The 26,367-nt window shown below is 39.9% G+C and overlaps 1 protein-coding gene across 1 annotated transcript in view; it reads left to right on the forward strand.

Annotated features, from left to right (window-relative positions):
• The window catches only part of LOC141790241 (transmembrane protein 132C), a 343,929-nt gene that overhangs the window by 174,664 nt on the left and 142,898 nt on the right, over positions 1-26,367 (forward strand). Inside the window, exon 4 of the mRNA XM_074669971.1 lies at positions 9,692-9,832. Coding sequence (XP_074526072.1) covers positions 9,692-9,832 — 141 coding nt within the window. The remainder of the gene's footprint in view (positions 1-9,691; positions 9,833-26,367) is intronic.

A 26,367-nucleotide genomic window follows, 5' to 3' on the forward strand; every position in this document is an offset into this window, starting at 1 on the left:
CTCCAGAATGTGTGGAGATGTATGCAGGTGTTGTGTTGAATTTTGACAAACACCTGTTTATGCTTCCAAAGAATGGCTGCCATTTTATTGTTTTGCTGTTCCTTAAAGTCATGAATTATTCATGAGCGTGGGGATTCACACCATAGGGAATCCTGGCAAACTTCCAATGATGAATGATATTTTCTACATCAAGTTTTTGCTCACGGTAATTTGACTGGATACCATTGTTGAGCTTTGTCATATCAATCTAAAACTGGGGTCGTAAAAATTTTGGAAAACCTGGGTGCCACCTGCAGGAGTTTCTACTCCAATTGTTAAAGAATGAATCATGATGAACAGAATGTTCAGCCACTCACTTCCAAAAGGTTTGGCTCTTCCTGAGAGGACTTAACTCTTCAATGGAAATATCAGTTCTAAATCATTTTTTTTTGCAACCTGAAAAAGCATTTCAACAAGTTTCTGATGTGATTCTTAAGTAAGAAAATTCTTGAATTTTGTCTTTGCTTTGGCTCCCATATCCCGGCAGGATTCATTTTTGAAGGTTTGCTTTTCACCAATTGTTTAATGGTGTAAAGCAAAGCAAAGCGCAAATGCTATGGCTCCCGAAAGTCTCCAAAGCTAGCTACCCTTCAGGAGAATCTCATTTTGGCTGCCTTTATGCACCATCAAAGATAACAGACTTCTAACCCTGTGTACAAGTTAGCTGTGTACAACCTAGCCGACAAACCAAGAACAGTTGCGCAGCAATCAGTACTACCAAAGCCAGGCTGAAGCAAGCAGTGATAGCACTCAGCAGTAAAATGTCATTATTGTGCTTTCTATGTGAGATTCCCCAAGTGGTTGGAGACCAAACAAAGTATGAGAAATCCCCTGGTGTTATTCACACCCTGGATACTGAGTTCTTCTCAACTTCCCCTTTTCCACCAAACTGGTGCTGGTGCTAGATCCAGGCCAGTGCCTGACTAAGCACTGGTTCTTTGTGTTTCCGTAGACAAAGAACTGGCTCTGGGTGCTCAAAAGTGGTGCTTAGCAAGCACCAACTCTTTGCTGGGCCAGGGGGGCTACAGTGACCAATGATCGTTGTGAAAAACAGTCATTCTTAAAAAGGAAAGCTGCTGGGCAAGTCGTCTGTTTTGTTGGCATTTACTCATTCATAACTTGAACTGGTGAAGAAATTGAAGCAGCAGTTCATTGTGTCTCACAGATCAGGTCTACACCTTACTTTATTTAGAAGACTGAACAGCCTTATGTTATTCATCTTATTTACATGACAGGGTATCACTTATGCCTCATGTTCCTGAGTTCACATTTCTCCCATGCTCTGTATTGCACAATGCAAAGATCCGCTCCATTTACAGATGCAAAAACACAAGCGCGCACACAGACATACACACAGAAAGAGAGGGATGAGCGCATTCTGTGTAGTAGATAGTTGGAAACAAGTAATGTAAATCAAATCTCTGCCTAGTTGTAAGTGTTTGAAGCGCCATCTTTGTTATTGTTACCCCCACCCCATGCGTCTGCAGCTAACGCTAGGCCTACGTCCCAATCAAAAGGGGTTTCTCTTCTAATGACCAGACCTGTTGTGTTGAACTACTGTTACTTTATTGCCAAACTGTTCAGGGATTATTCAGTACCAATCCCCTGCTTGGTTGATGACAATATGTTCTCCATGTATTTAAAAGACAAGAACATCAGATGAGATATAACTAAACAAAAACTTTCATAATCAAGTCTTCCACTGCTTTTAATTAAGCTGAAGAAGAGTTGGACATGAGGCTGAACTTCTGTACGGCCGCTCACAGATTCTTCCTGATGTATCCCAAAACATCTGTTCAAACCCAACTTCAGACAAACAATATGTCTTCTTTTACTTTTGTCTTCCTAACACGTCTGCTGCTGTATGTTTTCTGACACGTAGCATATGGCTCCTGGTCTGCTCTTTTGTCTTGAGAAGAAAGCCTTTTGGGTTTAAAATTTACTATTAAGGCATTTACATTTTAGGCATTTAGCTGAGGCTTTCATCTAGACGAGCATGGCAATGAGAGCATCCGTACAATGAGCTTAAATTCTTTGAACATTAGGAAAAATAAGCAGTAGGCTATTGAATGCAGAGCTCCCAGAGCTATAGATCACAATGAACATAGAGAACAGTACTAAGAAATAAAGAACAAGCTCACAACAGAGGAAGGATGATTTTTGTGTATCAATGAAAAGCAACAAAATCATTGTCTGTGCCTATAATTTTAAGCCTTTTGGGTCTTTTGTTTGAGAGCCTGGATTCATATATTCAACCGTGTAGTGGAATAGAAACTTGGTAATCAACTGAAAACTTTTCCCAAAAAAGAAGAGAAACCATAGCCTTTCATTGTACACATTCAAAAAGTCTTGCTAAGTCTCTAACTGAGGCTTCTCTTATGATTGCGGAAGCTTGTTCAGGTTTCTAAGTTTAGATCATCACAGATGAACTTGAAAGAGTGGCAGTTGCCTTCGACAGCAGATGGTGGAACAGGTGACAAGTGGTAGAGAACTCAATGAAGAAGATAAACACCCAGATTGGTAGTGGGTAGATGAGGGTGAGGTGGCAGCAACATGCTCCTTTGGAGGAATTTGGTCTTGATACAAAAGAAATCTCCGGAGACATGGAACTATTTTAGAGAGGAAATGTAATAGATCAGTTGTGCAATTACAGAAAAAGAAATAAACAAGATCAGGCTGCTTCTGTCTACTTGTTGTTGACCGAAATTGATTTCCACCAAGCTGTCCGGTTTGGTTCAGTACGGTTTGGTTTGGTACGGTTAAGCCTGATCCCGTTTGCGTTTCCACAGCAAACTGTGCCCTCTCACCGTAGGCGGCGTGTAAGCTGGATGCCGAAAGCCACAGCTGTTAAACAATAGCAAGACGCCGTAGCAGTATGACATAGTTTACCCCACTAATAAATCCAACGAAGAAGAAAAACGCAACACAGTAAACAAAGAGCATAGTTGGAAAACATGCAGCATTTCATCCTCTCTGTAATTGGCATGTAGCTTTTTGATACAAAGTGCAATCAAGCTTTGTTTCAGAGAAGTCTGTGTGCCGCCAGGAGAAATGCAGCCACTGTCGGGGTAAATGACGATTCTTTTGACCAATCAACGTTCTGCAGTGTTGTAGCTCCACCTTCTGAGAGCTGATCGGTTCAGTCTGGTACCCATACAAAAGGGTCCCAAAAAGTGGGACGGCTCGTCTTGGTTATTTGGGGATCTGTCCCGGGATAAGTCAGTGGAAACGCCACAAAATGCGCACCACACTAAGACGAACCAAACTGGTCTGCTTGGTGGAAACGCGGCTATAGATAAGGAAATGTACTATTACAGACACCAGGGACCTCTACAAAACTGTTTTTTCTGTCTTAATCAAGGCGCCCGAGTAATATTTTGTGTAGTTCGAAAACAGCAGCCATCATTGATTTATGGTTCTTAGAAAACCCTCAACCTGAATTTACGTTAAGCCTTCTTTTCTGGGGAATGGTTTTAGTCTGAACTAACTTTAATTTACTTGTAATCTTGAACCAAGATCAAACTGTTTCAAAGAAGAGCAGCTACACCTTGGGGGCTTTGGAGCTCCTCTTTATTTTAATCCCAAAAATATTGTTAACCTTCTTGACACCTGCGGAAATAACTCATTAAAATTCCCTGGTTGAGTACTTCCTGAACAGATTCATCAGATTTTAGCCTTGTAAAGCCCACTGGTTCTACACAAAGTCTCCTTAAGCGACAAGGGCTAATGCTATAAAAAGAGGTTCACTGGAGTCTGTATATTTACCACATAGTGAGCATTCGCAGAGGTTACGAGACCTTCATAAAGTATAGCACATTTAAAGAAACTCAGAAGAACATGAATAGAAGCCACAAAGTGTGTTTGTCATTCATCTGACCTCCAATGACGTGGCTGGAGGATATTCCTCCATGGTCCTCAATTGCTCAATGGAGTTAACTTGAACTCAGGTTCATTTGGCTGACTCATTCTGAAGCTTTCCTTGTATTTGCTGACGCTTGAAATTTGCTCACTGTAGATTGCAAAAGAGGCCAGTGTGCAGGGGTAGAGATACAATACATGACACTGAATTAGTTTTGTTAAGTTTTACAGTCCACATCTTTGAATGTTATTTCAAATCTCTTAAAAGTCCTTCAATTCTTCTGTCATATGCTCTAGCCCTTCTTCCTGTCCAGTGTAAATCTGCATCTCTATCAACTGATGCTCCTCAAGGAATTCAATGTCCAGAGTTTCGGCTCCAGCTACTTGATTTACTTGCACATGGGTCATTCATACATGTGACTCAAAGGTCTGTGTGACCTTGTGTTAGCACTGGTTGTGCTGATGTGTCACAGGGAGATAATGTGTGGGTGTGTGCTGGTTATCCTGTCTAGGTTTGAATGTGGGTGTGTGAGTGCAAACCAGAGGTAGATGGGATCTTTCCTCTCCTGACATGTGTACAATCACCTGAAATAAACTGTGAAAGCTTTCTTTTCTTCTTGCATTTGAGATTACAGCAGTATTAAACCAGGCAGGGATGTTTTAGTCTTATTCTGTGTGTAGAATTGTGTGCAACAGGGATTGGACTTGATTGATTCTACTTTAAAAGCAGAACAATGTGTTATCTTTTTCTGGCACACAATGGTTGCTATCCCGGGTTATTAGGTCTTTTTGGAATGTTGTATGCATTACTTCATTCACATTCCTCGTGAACCTCCTCTTCACTCACTGTGTAAGACTAGGGCTAAATAAATAACAGTATCATCTGCATAAAGAGTAAATTTTGCATCAGAAATGTTACAACCAATACTTACACATAGACTGTAAAAAACTGTGGTCCCAAAAATGAGCCCTTGGGAACACCACTTTCTCTTTAAGAGATTCAGAGTTAATGCCTGAAACCTGCACACACTGTGTTTGTTTCATTATTAGTTTTTAAAGTAGTCTGTGTATCATTATTGGATAGTTTACAGTATAGTCACCTTTGGAGCTGTGTTTGTAGAGTATGTTTCCGTCCAAGACTCTATTAACAACCAGTTTAGTGTTGTTGATCAATGAAAACTCTTAAATTGACAATTAACTGGAGAATACAGAGTTTAAGCTACATTTTAAAGTTGGGAAATGAAGGCAACAATATTTACTTTGTGAACTTAACCAGGCAAATGAAGAAGCCAGGTGCTCAGAATAAATGGAGAGTTGTTGTTTGTCCTTAAATTAATAATAAGGTCTTGAAGTTGTGGGGTTTTTCTGGCCATATTTATCTAATTTTTCATTCTGTAACCAGCCATCAGCCAAAGATTGAGCAAAACCTTCATGTTCAAAAGCTCCTCGAGAGAGAGGCTCCATGCAGCAGAGGTACAATCTGCATAAGCGAGGTAAAGGGACCCCTGTGGGGCAAACAAAAAAATAACACCAAGAAGAAGAAAAAAAGGCATCACTGTGACAGAAACACACTCTGAATTTTAAGTTGTGATTGAAAACAGCAAAGAGAAACCTTATTCACTGCCTGCTTTAGCTTTTTGGCATAATGCCCTATTGGTTTTTTCCTGCGCTCACTCCTTTGCTCTTTATTTTTCCACTTGGAAAACCAGTGTTGAAATGCCTATAAACAAGGCAGCGCTCCAGAAAAAAAAGGCAAAGAAAATCAATCGTAATGCTCTGTGAGCTACTCAATGGCCAACAGGAGCAGACTGGAGCTGTGAAAGTGTGTAATGTATGAGTGCCACCAGGGAGCGAGGGAGGAAATGGATGGCCTGTTAATGTTTCTGCTGTAAATAAGGCTTAAAGTGTGTTTCACCAGAGCTGATGTTCAAATTCTTGCTCTGAAAATATCACATTTATAAATTAGACACTTTTTTGATTTCAGGTTCAAGACCTTGCCAACACCAAAGATTAAACAAAGAGTGATAAATATAGTGTGAGAGAGAAAGGCAGAAGTTTGGCCTGTCTTCCTGTGTTACCTTAAAAAAACCAGCAGACAGACAAAGACAGATACACAGACACTTGTCAGACTCTGTTGCTGTACTCGGATCTGACAGAAGCAGCTTAGGGACGCAGCCTTGTCCGTCATCCTGCTTGTTGACAGACGTGCACACACAAAGACACACACAGAACAGAACAGTGACGGGGGCACCAAGGGAGAAAAGTGGGGCTGTGTCTCCTTATATGTGACTTTTTAAGAGTGCAAGGGTGTATTACTGTGGTGAGAAATGTTCATGGTCATGGCAACTACCAGAGATGGCAAAAGTACCCAGATTCCTTACTTGTGTAGAAGTAAAATACCTTTGTAAAAAAAACAACTTGAGTAAAAGTAAAAAGTGCGATTCCAAATACCTACGCAAGTTAAAGTAAAATGTATAGGCTCTGAAATGTACTCAAAAGTACTTGGAAAGAAAAAAAAGTATTTCTATTGCATGATCCACTGGCTGCAAAGCTATTAAACACAGAATAATTTATATGGAATCTACTTTAGCAATGTTGCTGTTTGAACAAACACTACCTGCCTATTGTCCCAATGTACTTTCCCATATAGTCCTTTAGGTATTTGTATTGTACACTTAAAGTTAACACATCACTCTTCTGAAAATTGAATTTTGGACCAGGATTAGCTTCCAAACTATGGTGTCACAAATCATGTTCATGGGCCCAACTCTAAATTGTTGCAAACATTTCCACAAGGTGTAGCAATTTTTTAAAGTTTGACAACAGCCCACCTGGAATGGCAGGGGAGCTGGATTGTTTGACCTATACTGCAGCCAGCCACCAAGGGGAGCAGTTTTGTGTGGCAACCTCACTTTGAGCCAAGCAAGATGACGCCCATTTTATGTTTATATGTATAGTAACAAGCCTTTTTGGGAAATGTAAATAATAAGGTGGTATAATTCTGTTGAAAATGTAACTGAGTAAAAGTGAAAAATCATCAAAGAAATAAATACTTCTAAAAGTAAAAAATACCTGAAAAATCTACTCAAGTACAGTAACAGAGTATTTGTACTTTGTCACTTGCAATTTCTGGCAACTACAGTCATCATACCAGGACAGTTTCCTCGAGGTGATACTTGTGTCCTTTCATTGACATTATGTAACACTCACTTGTCTTTTTTTGGTGGAGACCTTTTAGTGAAGATCAGAGGACTTCTTTGCATCACACCAGAGCTACTTTATATAATGTATATTCATTAAAGCTGATGGGGAATTGGATAGAACCATGGTGATGTAGCGAAACAGGACTTCTTTTTGTGTAACAAAGAACAAACAATGAAACAATTACTTGGACTCAGAGTTTTACAGTATTAAGTGTGCTGAGATTTGATTTTACATTCTATAAACTGAATACAGCCACTTACTGTTGACTAAAACAATGTGGAGAGCAGCGAGAGTTAATTAAATACGGACAATAGCAGACTGTGAAACTGAACAACAAGCTGAAAGACTCTGAAAGGGTCCAGTCTTGAGTAATTATTTCTGATGACTTCTTGTCAGAAAACGTGGCGTTGGTAATGTAATGATTAGTACCATACATGCCTGATAGTGGCGAGGACAGTGTCATACTCACTGCAGTAAAGAGCCCCGTCAATACTACTGCCAACAAACTGTGTTAAACGGTCTAATGCTGCCTTCAATGCCCCACAATTGAGCAGTAATATGTATTTTCTGCCTGTTTTGACACAGATAATTGTTGCTGTGTTTGGTTGTCACAGCTCAGATAATATGTCAGATGTAATCATTGGCAGTTAGCCTCAAAATGGTCTGTGACAGGCCTCTTCTTTCCACTGGCTCTGAGCTGACGTGGGTTGGAGTTTTACGCCTGTCACAGTTTGGTTTCCGGTGTTCTTGCACAATAGGGGAGTGTGTTGTGTTTGAATTTTATGCTTTGATTTCAAAGCACTCAAAAAAGTGCATTCAAAGTGAGGTTTATGCTCTTAGTTTTTTTCCTTTCCTGCACAGTTTTGTTTATGATGCGTTTTGACCACATTTCCTTATAGTCCATTCTTGTCATGCTCTTTACATAAGTCAAGGTGTTTTAATTGTGTTTTCTCTACGCGCTCGTTGCCCTGAGTTGGTACTTTGGTTGCATCAGTCTGGTTGCCATATGTTTTCTTTGAAGTGGAGTATCAGAAGCAGACAGAGAGTAAATGTGGGGTTGTTGCGATGGTGTAAGGAAGAAAGGATAGAGAAAAAAAAGCAGACAGCGGAAGAGTGCTTGACTTTTTCTGTTTTTTCAATTTTTCTTCTTTTTAATTAAATCTTACATCAAGTGGCTTGATGCTAAATTTCTTCACTCCATTACACAAAAACAAACACTCTACACTCATTAGAACATGAGAACACACCACACCAAATGATGTGGACATCACCTTAAGTTTTTGGCACCCTATCACATCACTTTTTTTTTCCCAGCAGCAAACATACAGCAGGATTATCACCAGGGAACGTTCTCTCCATCTTGTAATCTACACAAATAAGATGACTTCAAAGTAAAACAGAAGAAAGTGGGTTTATAAGTTTTCACAAGAGGTGCAATCCATCGAGACAAACACCGAAAAGCATCTTGGGAGATAAGTATAGCAAAGACAGGTGTGTGCGTGTATACAGTACACACTCAGGAGCATACATACAGAGAGCACGCAAGGGGCCGCCATGACATATTTGCAGGCAGTTATTGGCACGACATGAAGCGAGACGACTACCAGAAAGTCATAATGAGAAAAGAGACAAAGAGGATTGGCATTTTTTTTTCTTCCTCTTATGTAGAAAAAAAAAAAGTTTATTAGAGAAGAACGTCTGTGCTGGTATTTACAGAGATGTGTGCCAGAGAATACTGTTTGAGTGTTAATAAGAGAAACAGTGTGAAGAGTAAATAAGTGTGTGTGTGTATGTGTATGTGTATGTGTACGCGTGTGTTCATAAACTGAGGGAGGGTCTTGTCAAGGTGATAAATAGAACAAAACACAGCGAGACGGATTATAGCAAGGAGAGGGAAAGAGAGAAAAGAGAGATTAAGAATAGGATGCTTTGAGTTTGAAAGGTGGAGGAGGGGCAAGGAGAGAAAGGGATAAGGAAGGAAAAGATGGAGGAAGGAAGGGAAGGAAATCAAAGAAAGGGATGGAAGGCAGAAAAAAGATGAAGAAAGAGGTGAAGAGATGGAATAAAGGTTTAGACCTGGTCAAGAAATGCAGGGAGACAGTGATGAAGGTGTAGTTAGGAAGGAGTGATACAAAGGTTGACACAAAAAAACAAAAGGTAAAGGAGAAAATGAGGCTGAAAAAGTGGGAGAAATTAGGGTGAGCCATTCACTGAACCATGTTTTGTATTTCAGACATGAACCCCATCATCTTTGCAGCACCTATTCCTTTAAAATGTTGCCGTTCATACCAGCCCCTCACGTCACTCCTTTGTCTTTTCCCACTTAAACCATGGGGGGTAGCACCCTGCTGTGGGAATCAATTTTAAAAGGCGTTTTGTACAAAGAGACTTTGGCACGTATGAGGGATTAAAGAAAATCAGCCAGAAAATCGGGGCAGGGAAACTCCAAGCGCAGCCAATTCAATTTTAGGCAAATTCCTCCCAACTGTCACTGTGACAACTCCGCTCTCTCATCCTCTTTTGTTTTATAATGTGCTGGTGTGAACTCTGGATTAACCTTGCCGTCTCTCCTCCCTCTTTCTCTCCACAGGGTGTGGTTCCAGTCAGGCATCAACTTCCTGGCGGTGAAACCCAGCAACCTGGTAGCGTGGGAGATCAAACAGGAAATGGCGCCAGGAACCAGTTCGTTGGCGGTGATGTGTCAGAGAAAGGCGTACTCTGCGGCAGAGAGGTAAGACTGGATCCAAACATGTCTGCTGCTTTTCTTCAGCTGCTTTCTTTTTCAGTCACTGGAAGGAAGTTTTTTCTTCTTCCTTTTTTGTTGGAGGAAAGTCAGGTGCAAAAATTGTTGCGAGGTACCTTGGCAGTAAGAAATTTTAGGAAGAGTTTTTGAATTGGCAACTTACTTATTTTTGTATTTGCAGAGTGGACTTAACAAAAAGCAAAAATAGAAATGAAACAGGGAAAAAGCTGCTTCTTTCCACTTTGTATTCATGCACTTATCCACTTTCCAGGTGATCACAGTTAAGTCTGAAAGGGCTCAGGGTTTAGGGAGGACATTGAGATTCAGCCATTGCGTCAACTTCAGAGACATTTACACAACAACGGTTTTAAGATAAAGTGCAAAAGTTTTGTTGCGTTTTGGCCTAGCGTTAACACAAAAATGGCGTTTTAGCTGACCTAAAACATAAACTTTTGAAAACGGCCTCCAGAGTGGATTTTTTCTGAAACACAGTTGCTGTGTAAACACTAAGCCGTTGATATCTACCAAAATTTGCCTCTGGACAAGACAGTTATAGCACCATTTACAGGGATGGCGTGCTCACTACAACGTTTTCGGCCCCTTAGCGCATCCATGTTAACACAGATTTTTTTTGCTACGTTTTAGCACTTTCAGGTTAAAAGTTGCCGTGATGATACTTATACTGGTTATCAATATTGTATTGAATTTGTTTCATGTTGATTAAATGAATTGTCTGTATTCTTGATGTATTGGTAAGAAATAACCAATCTGAGAAAATATATTCATAGAAACACTGTGGCAGCTTAAAAAAATTTATACCTTTTTAAAATCTCAGTCTGTTGATTCTGTTAGTAGGATGGACTTTTCCAAATTAATCATGTTTCATTAGTTGTTAATGATTCCTGTATCTGGAGATGCTTTAGGTATGAAGAACTGTGAGTCTGACATTTGTTTGTCTTGATGTTGCAGTATTGGTGGCCTGTCGCACATCCGACAGGCCACCATGTACCACAAAAAGCACTCAGCGACAGATTTTACCATGTCTTTCTAATTCGTTTCACTCACACTGTCAAGCCATTCATTTGAACTTTTCCACTCACATCCGTGTTTCTGGATCCTTTGCTTTTCAATGGGGCATGGGGCGGAGTACCAGATGCAGCTACTGCCATGTTTACTTCTGATTTCCTGTGACTTTCTTTCTCCCAATTAATGATGGGCACTTATTCCATGCTTAAAATCAACCAACCAACTGCCGTTCAAGGATGCAAGTTGAATTCAGGCAGGGTTGTGCTACGTTCAAGGCAAAATGAAAATTTGCGACAAATAGCGTCCTGTATTGATGTAAAACGGGACGCAGCCTTTGAGTGTGAAATACGGGACGATTCTGTATCTTACAGGACGGGTGGCAACCCTAGCCGTGATGCTCAATTTTCAGTAGGAAAGATTGAACAGGACAGGAAGTAGTGTGCAGAAACTACCTAAATCACCCTTTGACTTTCAAAATAAAACAAACCGTTTTAAAAGTCAGATGGTATTTAGCTTGACTACAACAACAAATGAACGTAATAAGCTGAGTTAAACCTGGAGTTAACAGCTTTGAGGTTTTACAGCCCAAGGAATGAACGAATGAATGAAGAGAGGCTGATCAATGGAGTGGGAAGCGTGGGAACCTCGGTCTGTTGACTCCAGCTGTCTGTCAGTCATGTGGCTTGCCTGACTAAACACGTAGCTGGTGTGAGTTGGTAAACGCATTCAACACGGGGAGTTAGACTGCAGATGTGTCTTGTGTATTTGAGGCGTTAGGCAAATTTCTTTTACCCTAGGTAGTGTCCTTTTTTCTAAACAAATAGACTTGTGGACCTTAGTCTCTGTACATGAAGAAAGCACTTAAACTTCTAGGTCAGTGATGCTCATAAAACAGATGTAATGTTGAAACAGAAATATTAGTCCCAACACCGAGCCCTGATGAGAATTGCTTTTCAAAAGAGGTCATGGCCCATGGGTTAATGGACACACACAGTGGGTGGACAGGCAACGATGCACAGCACTGACCCTGAGTCATGCTAAACTTACCATTGACTTGATAATTGCTTTACCCTTGATGGTTGCTTACGTTAGTGAGTGTCTGTCTGATTTTATGAACGAGTTAAGCATGAGTCAGGAGAGCCAAATGAGCGTCAGCAGAATAAAAACAACCTGATATTATTACTAACATGACAGGTGCATGGCGCGCAACCCTTAATGCACGGTTAGGATTAATTTCACAGAAGTGTTGTCAAAAATAACACAGGCAGATGAAATGTAATAAATGCAGATGGGAAGTAGAAACACCAAAGTGGTGTGGAAATGTGTTAATCATTATGAAAAAAGAGAGAAATCAAAACAGCAGAGGCAGAAGTTTACAGGATCAGAGGGAGGAAGTGATTCAGCAGCTCAGTGCAGAGGTCATGAGCAAAAATAAGTGTTCATTTCAGTGACAGGTGAGGAGAACAGATTGAATAATACAAGTAACACTTGTGCAGGAAACACCACTCATTCTGTCTGTATAATTTTATAGCTTGAAGGAAGTCCCCAGGATCACAGCCAAATGATTTTATCCAGCTCTACATCATTAAAAATGTCAGTTATATGACTGACAGCTGAAATAAAGTTTTGCAGGAAAGAAATCCTGTTATTCTCCTGTTATTATCGACATTGCCAATGCTGTTATATCGAGATGCTTGAAATACAGATTGCAAGCTCAAACATGTCAACTGTACACCTATGTTGCCAGACATGGAGTGTCATATATAGAGTCTTTACAGTATCTGCCTCTACAGGGAATTGATCTATTTCCACTTTGTTTCCTGCCTGCTTCTTTGACCACAGCTTTTTCTTTCTTCTCATTCCTTCCATCTGCTATTTTCTCCAAACTTTTAAGTATCCCAGTGACTAAAGTTTGTGCTGCACTGTCCCTCATTACCCATTTTCTCCTCTGTCTTTCTCTTTCTGTCTCTCTCTGCTGGAACAGTGCACTGCTGATGAATGACTTCCCGTTGCATTAAACCATTATTGCAGACTTGTAGCTCAATTAGCACCACTTAGCTAGCCGTTAGCCACGTCTAGCCTTGACTGATAGACAGTATAGGCTGGCCTTGCAGGGGAATAAAACTGATGACACAACAGCTTTAAGCTTTCTAATTAAGAACAGAAGACATTTAAAAGTTTTCATTGGATGTTTTTGAAACTTCAAGACAATGGGCTTGTGCTTTCAGACAGAAGTAGACGAGGACTCATTTCTATCTTCAATTTTCCATTTTCCAGCTGACGATTGTTCCCTCTTTCAAACACAATCAAATAAGAACTTGATGGCTAGAAATATGGTATTGTGATAAAGAATTAACCTAAAGCTGCACGTCTCAGGTGAAACGTCAGCATCGATGTAAATGACATCTAGACATAACCACAGGGAATTTATTGGTTTATAAACCCTACTGGTGAAGGTCTGGGTTTTGCTGTTTAGGGTTCCTGACAGTGAATGTGACTAGATTCAGCTGTTGTTTTGACACATCACAGGTAATTGACCTTAATGGATACCCTGCTTTTTCATCCATTAGCTTTTAACGGGACCAACATTTAAGTAATTCCAAAGAAAAGATTGATTAATTGAAAAGTTGTTTACTTAAGAAATAGATTTACCAAGAAGAAGATTGTTTTATTTTATTTTATTTTGATTTTATCAAGGGAACTCTAGGACTCTGGGGCCAGCTTCTAGTGGACACTTGGGGAACTGTATTTTTTTTTTTTTAATCCCTAATCCTAAACTCCTTGCTTTATTCTTGTGTAGGGTGGTCTTTTTTGTCATGACGCAGACTAAAACATTAGTGTCTTTTTGTTTATAAATGTATCTTAGGTCTGCTTCCACCTTAACTCCTCACCTATGTTGTACCGGAAAAGTGCAGGAACTCATGGACTTCATTTGCAGGATCTTATTTCAGTGTCTTGCGAGGGTCAGGGCTGAACTTGGGGAAAAAAAATGTTCAAGTTTGCTGCTCCCTCGGGCTTGAACGACCTTCAGAAAGACTTGAAAACTCGTGAATGGTGCTCACTGGACGCTTTTAAACAAATCTTGTATGATTTGGAGGCAGATGCATACGTCTGCAGATATTTTGCCTGATGTATGATGTTATAAAACCTAGAGATAGTTGTCCTGTGTACTTGCTTTTTGGGGTGTATTACGTGAATTTTTGTCTGTTCTAGTTTTGGAACTGTGCTGCTGCCTGTCTTGGCCAGAACACCCTTGGAAAAGGGATTATCAATCTTAACGAGTCTCTTCCTGGTCAAATAAAGGTTTAAAAATATAGTAATTATTATTATTATCATTAATAATAATAAGTACCCATTTTTCTTTCTTTCTTTCTTTCTTTCTTTCTTTCTTTCTTTCTTTCTTTCTTTCTTTCTTTCTTTCTTTCTTTCTTTCTTTCAACACTAGATGTTGCTTCTTAGGTTTTACAAATCTGATTTCATATAGTATAAACTCTAAGTAGTGGAAGCTCCCCTGCTGGCTATAAAAAAAAAAATTGTGTCTGTGTGTGAAATTTGTTCAGAGGTGTCACTGTTGGCACTCATGTCACAGTATCAAAGTAATAACTGAACTAATACTCAGCTGAAGTATGGCCTGATGGGGTTTGTAGCTGAATTTCTCCTGTTTAATCTGATGTGCAATATGACTTTATTTTTAAGTTTTATGCCTTTTGTTGTGAGGTCACTTAAAAGTCCCCAGATTGGGGGACCTTAGGTTTAAAGGGTCAAAAATCAGAGTAATGTCTCTTGAAACATGTAATGTCTAAGTTGAAGAACCCTTACCTTTGCTGCTGGTAGGTTGTGTTTTTTTTCTTTCTCATGACTCACAAGTGAATCTTGTTTTTGGCTTGAAACCTATGGATTATTTTAGTGTCCCGTGTAACCAGTGTGCATGGCGTTTAGCTTGCAGGTGAAGTCTAGCTACAGGTAAATGACAAGCAGGTAGACAAAACTGCTACCACAATGTATGCAAGCTATAACACTGACACCAAAATTGGATTTGCCAACAGATATTTGATAAATCTGAGATAAATTACTAAATCAAGAGGACAATCTGATGTGTTTTATGAATTCAGCATAGTTCATACTCACCATGTTGATGTTGGTAAAAAGAGAAGGGTAGTATAAACACTTAGGGGAAAAAAAGAAGGTTTTTCCTGAATGGATTAGTCATGGATTCACACTGTGGTGCACTTGAGCATCGCTGTTGAAATACTGAAGGCATTTGATAAATTTCAGGATCCACCAGCAATTGTTGCCTGGAGGCAAAGAAGTTGTTTTCCCGGCACGTCATCATCCATCAGGATGGTGTTTGAGGAGTTGAGATGGAGGTGATTCTAAACGGCTGCTTATTTCCCTGAGCTTTGGCACGTATCCACATGTGGTAGTCTTGTTTTTTTCACCCTTTTCTTTGGTGCCTGGAAGGGAGAACTCCTCAGAGTGACGTCAAGGTAAACACGGGAAGTGATGCTTTTGAAAGCAGATTATGACAGGGATGTACAAAAACAAACACACGTTCTTGTTTTCAAAGTGATTCTGTAAACAAAGAGTTGAATAAAACCTCAGATTATGGAGCTGATGCAAACATACATAAATATATGCACAAACACATACACATCTATTCCCGTTTATTTCTCTGATATCGGTTGGATCGGTATGTGCTTGTTTTGGTGTATGTGATAAAAAAATAAACTCAGTAAAACACACACCACTGAGAAATGGCGACCAATCCACTCTGTACCTTGTGTTGTCTCCTTGATGGAAGAACATTGGAAGCTGGGTGTGGGAGTGAGGCTGACATCTTTTATGACAGGAAGGACACACACACACACACACACACACACACACACACACACACACACACACACAGACATGGACGGCACATAGAGCTAGTTGCCTCCGTAGAACAGGCTTTTATCAGTGCCTGTGTGGGCGGGTTGGCTAATTAAAAGAGCTGATCTGTATTAATCTCTAATGAGATATTACTGGTGGAGACATGAAACAGTGAGTGTGCCTTTTTTATGAATGAGAAGGCGGGAATGATTACTACCTCTGACAATTAATCCTGTGAATTGATTCTTGTTACCTATTGTTATTCTGTGATATAATATGATCTGACATGATACAGCGTTCAGTGTGTGAGTATAATGAGAAATGCATGCTGAGTGGATGCAGTAATTAGAGCCAGCGTTGGCTTTGCAGAGTGTGGAGGTGTGTTTTTGTGTGTGTGTGTGTGTATGCCTCTGTGTGTTTATATGGGAGGTTTTTCTGTGCTGTTTTGCATATATAGTACTTTAGTATGTACTCTATGTAGGCTGAGGAACCTAAAACAGAAAGAAATTGTTGACAGTGATGACTGTAATTACTGCTCCAGCGTCACATGTCCCAACAGACTTCAATTATATTTTCCATTGGCGCGCCCTAATTGTGCTTAAAGCTCACATTTGTTTCTTTATTGATTATGATTACACAGTAATTATTCAATATAAGTGTATTTCTCACTTTTTGACCATTTTCATATCATTTAACTGTAATTACACAGCAAGCCATTGCACTCTGTTATTGACACTCTGCTTAGTTCTGCCTCCCTGCCCCTCTGCCGCTGTGTGTTATTGCACCAAAAAATGAAACATAATGAGATGTTAGGATGTGCATGTGTGTGTCTCTTGTCCGGGGGAAAGTGTTATTGAAGAGCCTTGAAGCAAGAGTTCAATTTAAGTTGTGTTCATTAATCTGTCTCAGGGTATGCTGTTTTAGGATCATTTTTAATATTCTTGTATAATATGATATAATCTTCATCTTATTCTCATTTTTTTGTTCTGTAGTGAGCTTGACCTTTTTGAGTTTTCACTGTTATTGCAAATATTTTCAGGCGTTTTCATCCTCTGGGGATTCGTCTTACTTGTTAATAGCTTGTGTTCCTTCCTGCTTTTCTTAATAATCCCCTCATAATATTTCATTTTCAGTGAATTCAACCAAAAGGAGAAGTGGAACGGGCTCAGTGTGACCTTTGTTATGTCTGGCAGGTTATACAAGGAAAGGAAAAAATTGTGGCATAGTTTATGACTCTGGCTGATGCTGCTGGAATGGGAGCAGTGCTCTATTTCACGATCATGATTAGATCTATGGATTAACACTGCTAATGGGCTGTGTTCAATACCAGAACTGGGGTAATGCACTGTCCACACTCCGTACAGGAACATACTATTCATCTGCTGTGTGTGTTCGCACGTGTGTATGCTAAATCGTGTTGGTGAAGTTTTCTATCATCCTAAGCTCTCTGCAGTGGCAGCAACAGTAAAAAAAATAACATGAAAACATTTTTCTTTTTAAGTTCCATTTAATGATTTTCCTGTATTTCCCAGCAGGTGATCCATCTCTGAATTTATTAAACTTCATGTACTGTAGAGTTGAATAAATTAAAATGAAGAGAAGTACTTTGCGATGTGAACTTGTGATATTAAAGAAAGTAGGTGAAGCTTTACACTTAGACCTGGAACATAATCAAAATAGGGATTTTACGAGAAAATAGGTAAGCTGTCTTTGAAGTAGGTACTGAAGAAATACAAATAAAACTTTAACCTCTAAAAGGATGAGTATGATCATTTGCATTGGGAGCTTTTATCCTTGTTTTGTAACACCATATGAGAGCTCCCTATTCTACATAAAATTGAGTGGCCTGAACCCTTAATCATACACGCATCTCCATTGTTTTGAAAGAGTAAAGATTTAAAGAAATTGGCATTTTTTGGCGTTAGCTGAATCAAGAAAAAGATCTTTGTTTTAATATTCTCACAGTGTAGAAGCATCAGGGGAGTTTTGTTACACATTCTCCTGAACTAAACTACATCCTGCTTAAAAAGTCTTGAGTCTTAAAGAACAGCTTCATCAACAAACCAAGCATCTTGTTTGTTGTTACGGATCTTATTCCCAATATGATATGGATGCTGTTTTCAAGCAGTGTTTATCGATCACTTTTACTACTGTTGAAAGCCTGAGTGAGATCAACATCATAGCATATATCTTAGGCTGGCTTTGCCCTGAATCTCGTGTGCATAGCCTGACTCATCTCCTTAAAAAGGCCACCTCCACCACCATGACTGGTCTTCTTGGTGGCATTGTATTTTAACACTTACAACACTCCTGGTATGGCTGCTATCGTTGTCTGCCCACAGCGATTCAGCAGCTGCACAGTCCATCTCCTCCTTTGCATCTTTGCAATAACCGCAGTGTGATCAAGAGCTGCTCAACAGCTGCTAAACATTGATCACCTCTAACTCCAACGCAATGCAATCAGATTTAAGTGCCATTGGGCTCCTGTGTACAATCATGGGGGAAATACAGCAAGACCATAAACTGGTGATATAAAGAGCATGGAAATTGCGCTGCCAACTATCACAAGGTCTAATTTTTGGACTAGTTCTTTAATAATAAACAAGACTTTCAACATTATTTTGTTAGTGATAGCAAAATTAACGCTCCACATGAGATTCTGTAAAAAAAATGCTAACTTAAAAAGTCTGAACTTACACCTTACTCAGGCTAATTGATTATTTTTGTACTTTTAATGTTGGTGATTATTGAATAGCTAGGGTACACATAATAACTATTGACAATCTTTTGGGTAATTATTTGATATCAGTGGTCAAAGCTTTTAAGAAAAAAGGCTAATTTCAAGTCAGACTAGCAAAAATAAAAAAGCAAAATACTTTGGAAAATGGCAAAGCTTTCTGAGTGATTATTGTGCAAGTTTGTATATTTATATATTAGGTAATGACAAAAATGCCTGGCAATTATTGAATGGCAGTGATGATTAAATTAAGTTCTGTTCAAGACTGGTTTGTGTGAGCACCTTCAGGTAGATTCACTGGTGGCTAACATCGATTCCCGTGTAAAAGAAGCACATTTACATTTTCATAGCTGAGGGAGCATAAATGAGCACTCAAGTGTACTTTAACCAATCAGAAATCACCCTGTTTTCATCTATTAAATATAGGTTGGTGTGAACTGGGAATATCAGTGATCAGAGATTATGTTTCTCGTCCCTTGATCATTATTTCAAGAGAGATTAAATTTATGAACAAAAAAACTAAAAAGCAGTCTGACAAAACTGATCTGTGCTTCTAAGGTAGAGCTAGTACAGAAAAATAGTACACACACACCCAGCATCGCTACAAATAGACCTTATATTGAGTAAAACTGTTATTAATGCTTTATAAAGGCTCAATAGGCTGCTGTTAAGGATGCTAATGAGCAGCTGTTACCTTTTTTCCCTCAAGTCCTAAATGATGACAAATAGTCCTGTGCAACCAAACTGTCCTTGTGAGTTACATCAAATTGTGCACGTTACGATAAAAGATCCAAAGTAACCACGTAAACACACGCTCTCATATTCCCCAGTGTTTGTTGTGATGAATGATGTTGACGTATTTGACTGTAATGTATTGATGTGTCAAAACAAGATTTCCTGCTCTGATCATGTACTTTTAATTTAGATCTCCATGCACACATACACACAACATGCAAATACACATTAATGTATTCAGGAAACATGATTTGATATGTGGTTATGCAAATGAATGCAAACAAACCCAATGAAAGCACGTACAGGCTCACATACAGTCCAAACACTGTGCTGTGTTTAACATGCTGTGATGCTCGAACACAAAGGTAAGTTAACGCATAGCATGAGTTATTCATCAGCCAAAGTCATCAGATCATAAATGTTGTATAGACATGTCATGTGTTATTCAAACACAAATGGTGATGTGTGTTTATGAGTGTGTGTGTGATAGCTCTGTCTTTATATCTTGGCTTTATGTTATTTCAAATAAACACTGTTGTGTTGTGCGATCAAATGATTTGCAGTTTTCATTTGGACAAAGAGGTACAAGCACTCAGTCAGCGTTAATCAAATACATTACAGTCAGCTGACGTGGAGATATTTCAGTCCAGACTCAATCACACTCAAACATGATTTTGAAAAGCCTATTTTTCAATTCATGTCCTTGAATGAGATGCTAAGAGCCAGCACCATCCTGATATTAACCTATTATAATATTTTAAACTTATAATTACAGCTTCATAGCATTAATATTACAGTTGTCTTTAATGGGTTTTAATCTGGGGGTGGAGCCATCCTCAAATTAATCTATCATATTAAGAAGCCACAGTTAAAGTCACAGTTTGCTAACCTTGCAGGGCAGATAGACCTGCCTGATTCAGTTTCTGAAATCCTGCAGATCCATCTTGCCAGGCTCCATTGACTAACAATTTCACTCGGCTAAAATCTAACCGGCCCAACCAGGGAAGAGAGGCGAGAGCTGTAAGAGCTGCGGAAGCTCCGTGAGCATCGGAAGTGACGACAAGACGTGACGTCAGCAGACTTTCGTACTTGTCAGTGTTCTTTGAGTCTTACATTCACTTGCAAAAACAGCAGCAGTCGTCTAACACCATTATCACAGCTGTTTCCTGTGTTCCTGTAGTTGTTCCTCTACTGTTTCTCAGCAGCAGCGCACATAAGCTACGTCATACTGTGGCTTGATGTGGATTGGTCTGTGGCGAGGGTGTCAATCAAAACGGTCGTCCAATCACAAGCTGTTGATTTTTCTGAAGGTTCTGCCTCTGAAAACAGATCTGAAGAGCTGCTAAGACTTCCTTTTCCAGGATGGACTTTTTTACTTGAGGAGTGAGGATTGACTTTGTGTTGGGGAAACAGCATCCAAGGTTCTGAGTAAGGCCAGCAAACCCACATCAGCAGATCCAAGAGAGTGTCCAAGATCATGAGGGTCAAAGGTCAATACTTTAGGGAGGGGCGTGATCATATAGAGCTCCAAAAGTGATTGATAAAATTTTAAAAACAATACAGAAGTGAATAAAAAGCCAGGATTAGTTTTGTTACAAAAGTCTGAAAATTGGAGTCTGAGTGTGACAAAACAAGAGCAACCCAGTGCAAGTCGTCAAAGGATGAACAGGATTTAATTCTCAAAACAAATCTCAGTCTGAACAGATTTCCTATCTTGATTATTGAAGCATTGTTCAGAATAAAAATACACATTTGGCTTCTTTACAGTTTGCATGACACTTTTTGAGAAGTGTCAAAGATTGACAATAATGTAGCTTAAAGACCTGGATCATTTAAACACAATATACATTTTTTTTTGCATTTAATTTGAGAAAATGTCATGTTTAACAGCTGATACAGGAGGAAGCTGAGGAGTCGATTGAGACTGATATGAGAGGTGAAATGCTAAAAGTCACATAGCATGATATTGTTGGCGTGACAGTGCTGTTGTGCATAATTTTTACTGATAAACTGACCCAGGGGAGGAATATATAAGGTAATATTTTGCTGATACATAGACACCTTCAATCAACCTTTAATTATATACATTTTTACAAAATTATTGGATGTAAAAATGGTGTTATGATTTTTTTTGCTTTGTTTTGTTTTGAGGTTTTCTTTAAAAGGGGAGCAGTGGTCAGTTTCCTCTCTGGAATGGGATTTGTAGTCTTAAAAATGAATAATAACTTTCAGTACGCAATAAACACACAACAAACACTTCTCAAATAGTTTGAAATCACCAGAATATCGTACCCTGCTGAAAGTATCAAAGGGTTTGGCCCCTGGTGATTCTAGCTATTTGAATCTACAGAGGAAGAGGCACAGGCCACAGGGTTAAGTGTTGTATGGTTTGAGTCGTTTGTACAGACAAACTAACTCAACAGAGAGCTTTTGTTTAGAGTGCTGGCAGTCTCCCTGGGATACACACACTCACGCACAGTAGTAGAGACTCGGGGGCCAAGATGTCTGCAGTCTCTGTTGGCACACATGAGGATTAAAAACACAGCAACAGAGAGGAAGCGTAGAAAAAGAGAGAGGGTTGCCTGCCAAGAAGGGAGAAAGAGAGAGACGAAGGAAGTGAGTCGGGGTGGAGAAATGAAAAAAAAAAAGAGGGAAGAATCTTAAGAGCATGACAGTGTTGCTCTTAGTGTTTGTCCCTAGAGAGTAAAATGAGAGTAAAATGGTGAATTCCCTTCAGATACGCTCATATCACATTTTCATTCAGTGCAGTGTGTGTGCTGTTGTCATCATGAGCACATGTTCTCCTCTCCAACACATGACATTGTGCTGTATCACTCCAGGCAGGGCCGAAGTAACTGCCCTATTTTATCCTAAAGAAACGCCTCCTGTTATGACATCCTCCCCCCCTGAGTGCTGTTCACTGACTACATTATCTCTTCACCTTTTCCTGAACCCTTTCCTTGAACCGTATTACATGCAGGCATTAAACCATAACATGAACTTAACTCGTATTGTAAACCGTGCAGTGACTGTTTATTCTGCCCAGTTTTGGAATGAATCACTTGAAATTTGTGCCTTTATTCAAGCAAAATTTAGCATTTATGAGTGCTTCCATTGACATTACTTGCTCAAAATAATCCATAAATAAATAATCAAACATGAGTAAAGTAGCTATAAATTTTATTTTTTCTGCTCAAAGGATGCCTCACTATTCAAAACAACTTCAATATGAAGGTAGTCTTGTTTAGCTACACCGTAGTGGTTAGCATCATCGTTAGCACCGCAGATTGCTTGGTTACAGTCCCAAAACATTTCTAATTATATTTCAGATCTCAAGTTTTAAAAATATTATGTTATACTGTAGCTGATTCCTGTTGCTGTTTGTCACACATGAACTGTTACAAATAGTGAGTGGAGATGTCAGAGGAGATGAAATATTTAGCTGGTTTACAGCAACAGAAACGTAATCCCACTCAGCAGATCGATCAAAGGGCTTGTCCTCTGCATTGTTTCGACAAATCCTTGCATTTGTGGGGAGGTGTACATCAGCTACATGCGCAGGCCTCTGTGCAGGGGGGTACACCTACAGTGACAATTTAATTCAGAAGCAGATAACCCAATATGTTTAAAATGAACACAAACTGTTGAAAACGATTGATTTACAGTGTGCCTGTGATGTTTCAAATAAACAGAAAAACTAAAATGGTTTTCCTTTGGAGTAAAAAAACAGATACAATGTTTTAAAAATTCAAAAAACCAAACAGTTAGGTAAAGTTAAGCTTTTTCTTATGTTATGTGATAGTTTCATATCAAAGGAAGTAGCAGCCCGAGCAATGTGAAGCAGCCACAAATCGAGGGTGAATATTTCTAATGAGATCAAGCTCATAATTATACAAATAACAACAATTTGATTTGGTTGCACACAGTACGCACATTTGTGTTTTGATTTTGTTTTTTACTCCCTTCAATGAAATTATTCCTTTTAAAAGACAAGGAAATGCATTTGTCACAGGAAAATGATACCCATAAAAACTATCAATAAATCGACTTGATAGTCAATAGCCTCTTAGAGCTTGTGAAGTATTGAGATTGTATACCTTTAAGGTATCAGCATTTTTTTACATCCAGTGTATGTTCACAGCTCTTAAAGGTCAACTTGTCTGTGTGCAATAAAACAAAAAGGCACAAGTGACGACATTTTAACTTTTACATCATGACATGTCGCTTCGCATCATTCTCACCTCCATGCAGAGCGGTGAAATAACTTATCAAGATCCTTAAACACTTGCTGTATCACCCTGCACTGATTTCAACCTCAAATAAACATGTTAGCAGCTCCTTTTCCTCCAAGGATATTCATAGTGTCTGAGGCTTTTACCTTTGTTTTTCGTGTCAGTGGGCAGAGGTAAGGACGCAGATGCCAGGTCGATAAACTGGCGCCACATGTACGTTTGATTGACAGCTGACAAATGTAATGGTATTAGTCCTCTTTCAGCTATTGGATGAAAATCATGATTTCCGAACAGAGACTGACGCACTTTGGAGTGAGAGTCGATCAAATGTGGGACATTGTCTCAATTTGTGGGACGTGAGAAAAGTGATTAAAATGCTGTGCAGTCCTGCATAAAGCGGGACACCTGGTCACCCTATTCAGATCTGACACTCTTCCTGAGCAACCAAAGGGTCAAAGCATTTCCCCAATCTGCACCAAAAATAGGTAAGGTGAACCTGTGAAGCATCAACAGGGTCATGAGTGGCCCACGTGAATGAAAGCTGGCCCACGTGGTCTGATCCCACAGAAGAGCACTAAGTGCTGAAAAAGTGCAGAGTGGTTCAGATAGAAAGGTGTCAGGACACAATGTGTCTCACAGTTTGTTCTATATGTGCTGTGTAGGAACAGGCAGGAGGTCGTGATGTTATGGCAGATTGTTGTAGATTTGCCCCAGAAAGATTTGAAAAACTGCAGGGATAATAGTATGGGCACACACACACACACACACACACACACACACACACACACACACACACACACACACACACACACACACACACACACACACACACACACACACACACACACACTCATAGTCAGCAGGGTTTCTTTATTGTAACACTGGAGGAAATTACCATCTCACATGTAATAGCCTTTGTTTATCGCTCTTTTCCACCTGTCCTCCCTCTCCTCATGGCAAAAGCTAAAATCAAGGCCAAAGCTGTCGATGAAGTTTCCTACATGTTCACATAAACTCCCACAAAGAGTGCTCTGGTTTCTTTATAGTGAATTGAAGCAGCACTGATGATTTATTTCCTCTTTGGAGGCCATTCTTTATCTCTATTTCCTCATCTTTTCATTCCCCACTCTCCTCATAGATTACGGTCAGATTGACTATTTTGTTATTTTACGTTTTTTTTATTGTATGCTCATTTTCTTTTTCACTTTCCTTTTTGGCTCGTAACAGGTCAAAATATCGTAATTTGTTTTGTATTTTGTGCCTTTGAGCAATTGTTTGATCCTTTACAAACATTTTGTCTTTGAGTATGCTTTTATTCTGGCGGGGAGTTTTGTGAGCTTAGACTTGAGATTTTGGTGCAATCCGTAGGCATGTGTGTCAGAGTGATTAACTTTAACAGAGGTGACACAGAGGGTAAAAAGAGGAAGAATTATGAGGAAAAACATGGATTAGAATGGACTTAAAGAGGAAGGAAGCAGTGTATGTTTGAGGCTGACAGCACCAGGGGGAGGATACTTTAAGGGAAGAGGAGTAGAGGCTGAGAAAAAGACTTAAGGGGTAAAGAAAGAGGCTACAGCAGAGAGAATTTTGAGTAAAAAAACTGTAGGTTTGTTGGTCCAGATCAGAGAGGAGGAACAGTTTCTTTTTGGCAGCTATGTTCACACAAGCACCGCAGGCAAGCCAGCAATGCGTAAGTGAATAACCCTCTTAAAATAAACCTGTCATCCTTCAGGGTAAGACTTTAGGGAGCGCAGGTCATCAGAATGAGTTTGATTTAAGTCCTTGTAACTTCAGCCGGGATCCAACAGAGCGTCTCCAAGGTGTGCCATAACTTACCTCCGCCGGAGTTCATACTGTTGTCCAATTAAGTCAGATGACCTGTGCGACAGTCCCCGAAAAACACAATTTACTGTGTTTCTTTGGCCGCAGTTTCAATTCATAAAGCAGGCAATGAAAAGTGACGTCTCTACAAAGGACACTCCGGTAATTCTGCGGGTTATGAGACATTTAATACAAGCGGAGGGAAACTGTCAATTACAGGAAAGACAGTTGAGATGATTCTGGAGGGATAAAGGCAGCGTTTGTGTTCATTACGTGTGTTTTGGAGCTTCGGCGCTCTATCACAGGCCTGAGCGCTGACCTGGGGCGGCTAATTAGGCCTCACAGATATGGATGGGATTTATGTGTACAGCCTCGCTTAGCATCATTCTGTCACTCAGTGAAATGACCCGCGCCACCTGAGCACGCTCAATCACTGTGCTTGGACTCGTATTTCAGCAGCGGTGCATGCAGCCTCTGTCGCATGCAACCATTGAGTTTGCACACACACACACACACACACACACACACACACACACACACACACACACACACACACACACACACACACACACACACACACACGCATGCTGAAATTATAGAACAAGCTGCATGGGATCACAGAGTTCATCCTGACTGCAAAGTAAACACACACACACACAGACGCACACACACTCACTTTCTGTTTTTGTAGGCCATGCTTTAAATAACCTTCCAGTGCCGTTAGTTTATTCCCTTCACTCTAATACCCGTTCCCCCCGTCCTTCTGTCTTCCCCAACCTTCGTCTCCTCACCCTCCATGCCCCTGTTAAACCCCTCCAGGGACCTGCATAGCGGGATGTGCGGCTAATTAAGGCGACCTAAGCGGACCCAGCATGTTGGAGTCCCTCTCCTTAGAGATGCACAGGGCCAATGCTAACGCTAGCTCTCCGTCCCTCCTGCAGGTGTGTGTTGCAGCGTCAGTGTGAGTTAGTGAGGAGGTCTCTTTCTCTCAGTCTGCTCCAAAATATCCATCCTTTAAACAACTTGTCCTCCCTTTCCTTCCCTTTTTCCCGATCAGCTCCCTCCTTTCAAATCCGCCCTCGCCTCCCAACCCTCCTTATGCA

This window comes from Halichoeres trimaculatus, unplaced genomic scaffold (genome assembly GCF_033239565.1).
Source record: "Halichoeres trimaculatus isolate MK-OKI-2021-1 unplaced genomic scaffold, fHalTri1.1 fHalTri1_scaffold_5, whole genome shotgun sequence".
NCBI classification, from domain to species: domain Eukaryota; kingdom Metazoa; phylum Chordata; class Actinopteri; order Labriformes; family Labridae; genus Halichoeres; species Halichoeres trimaculatus.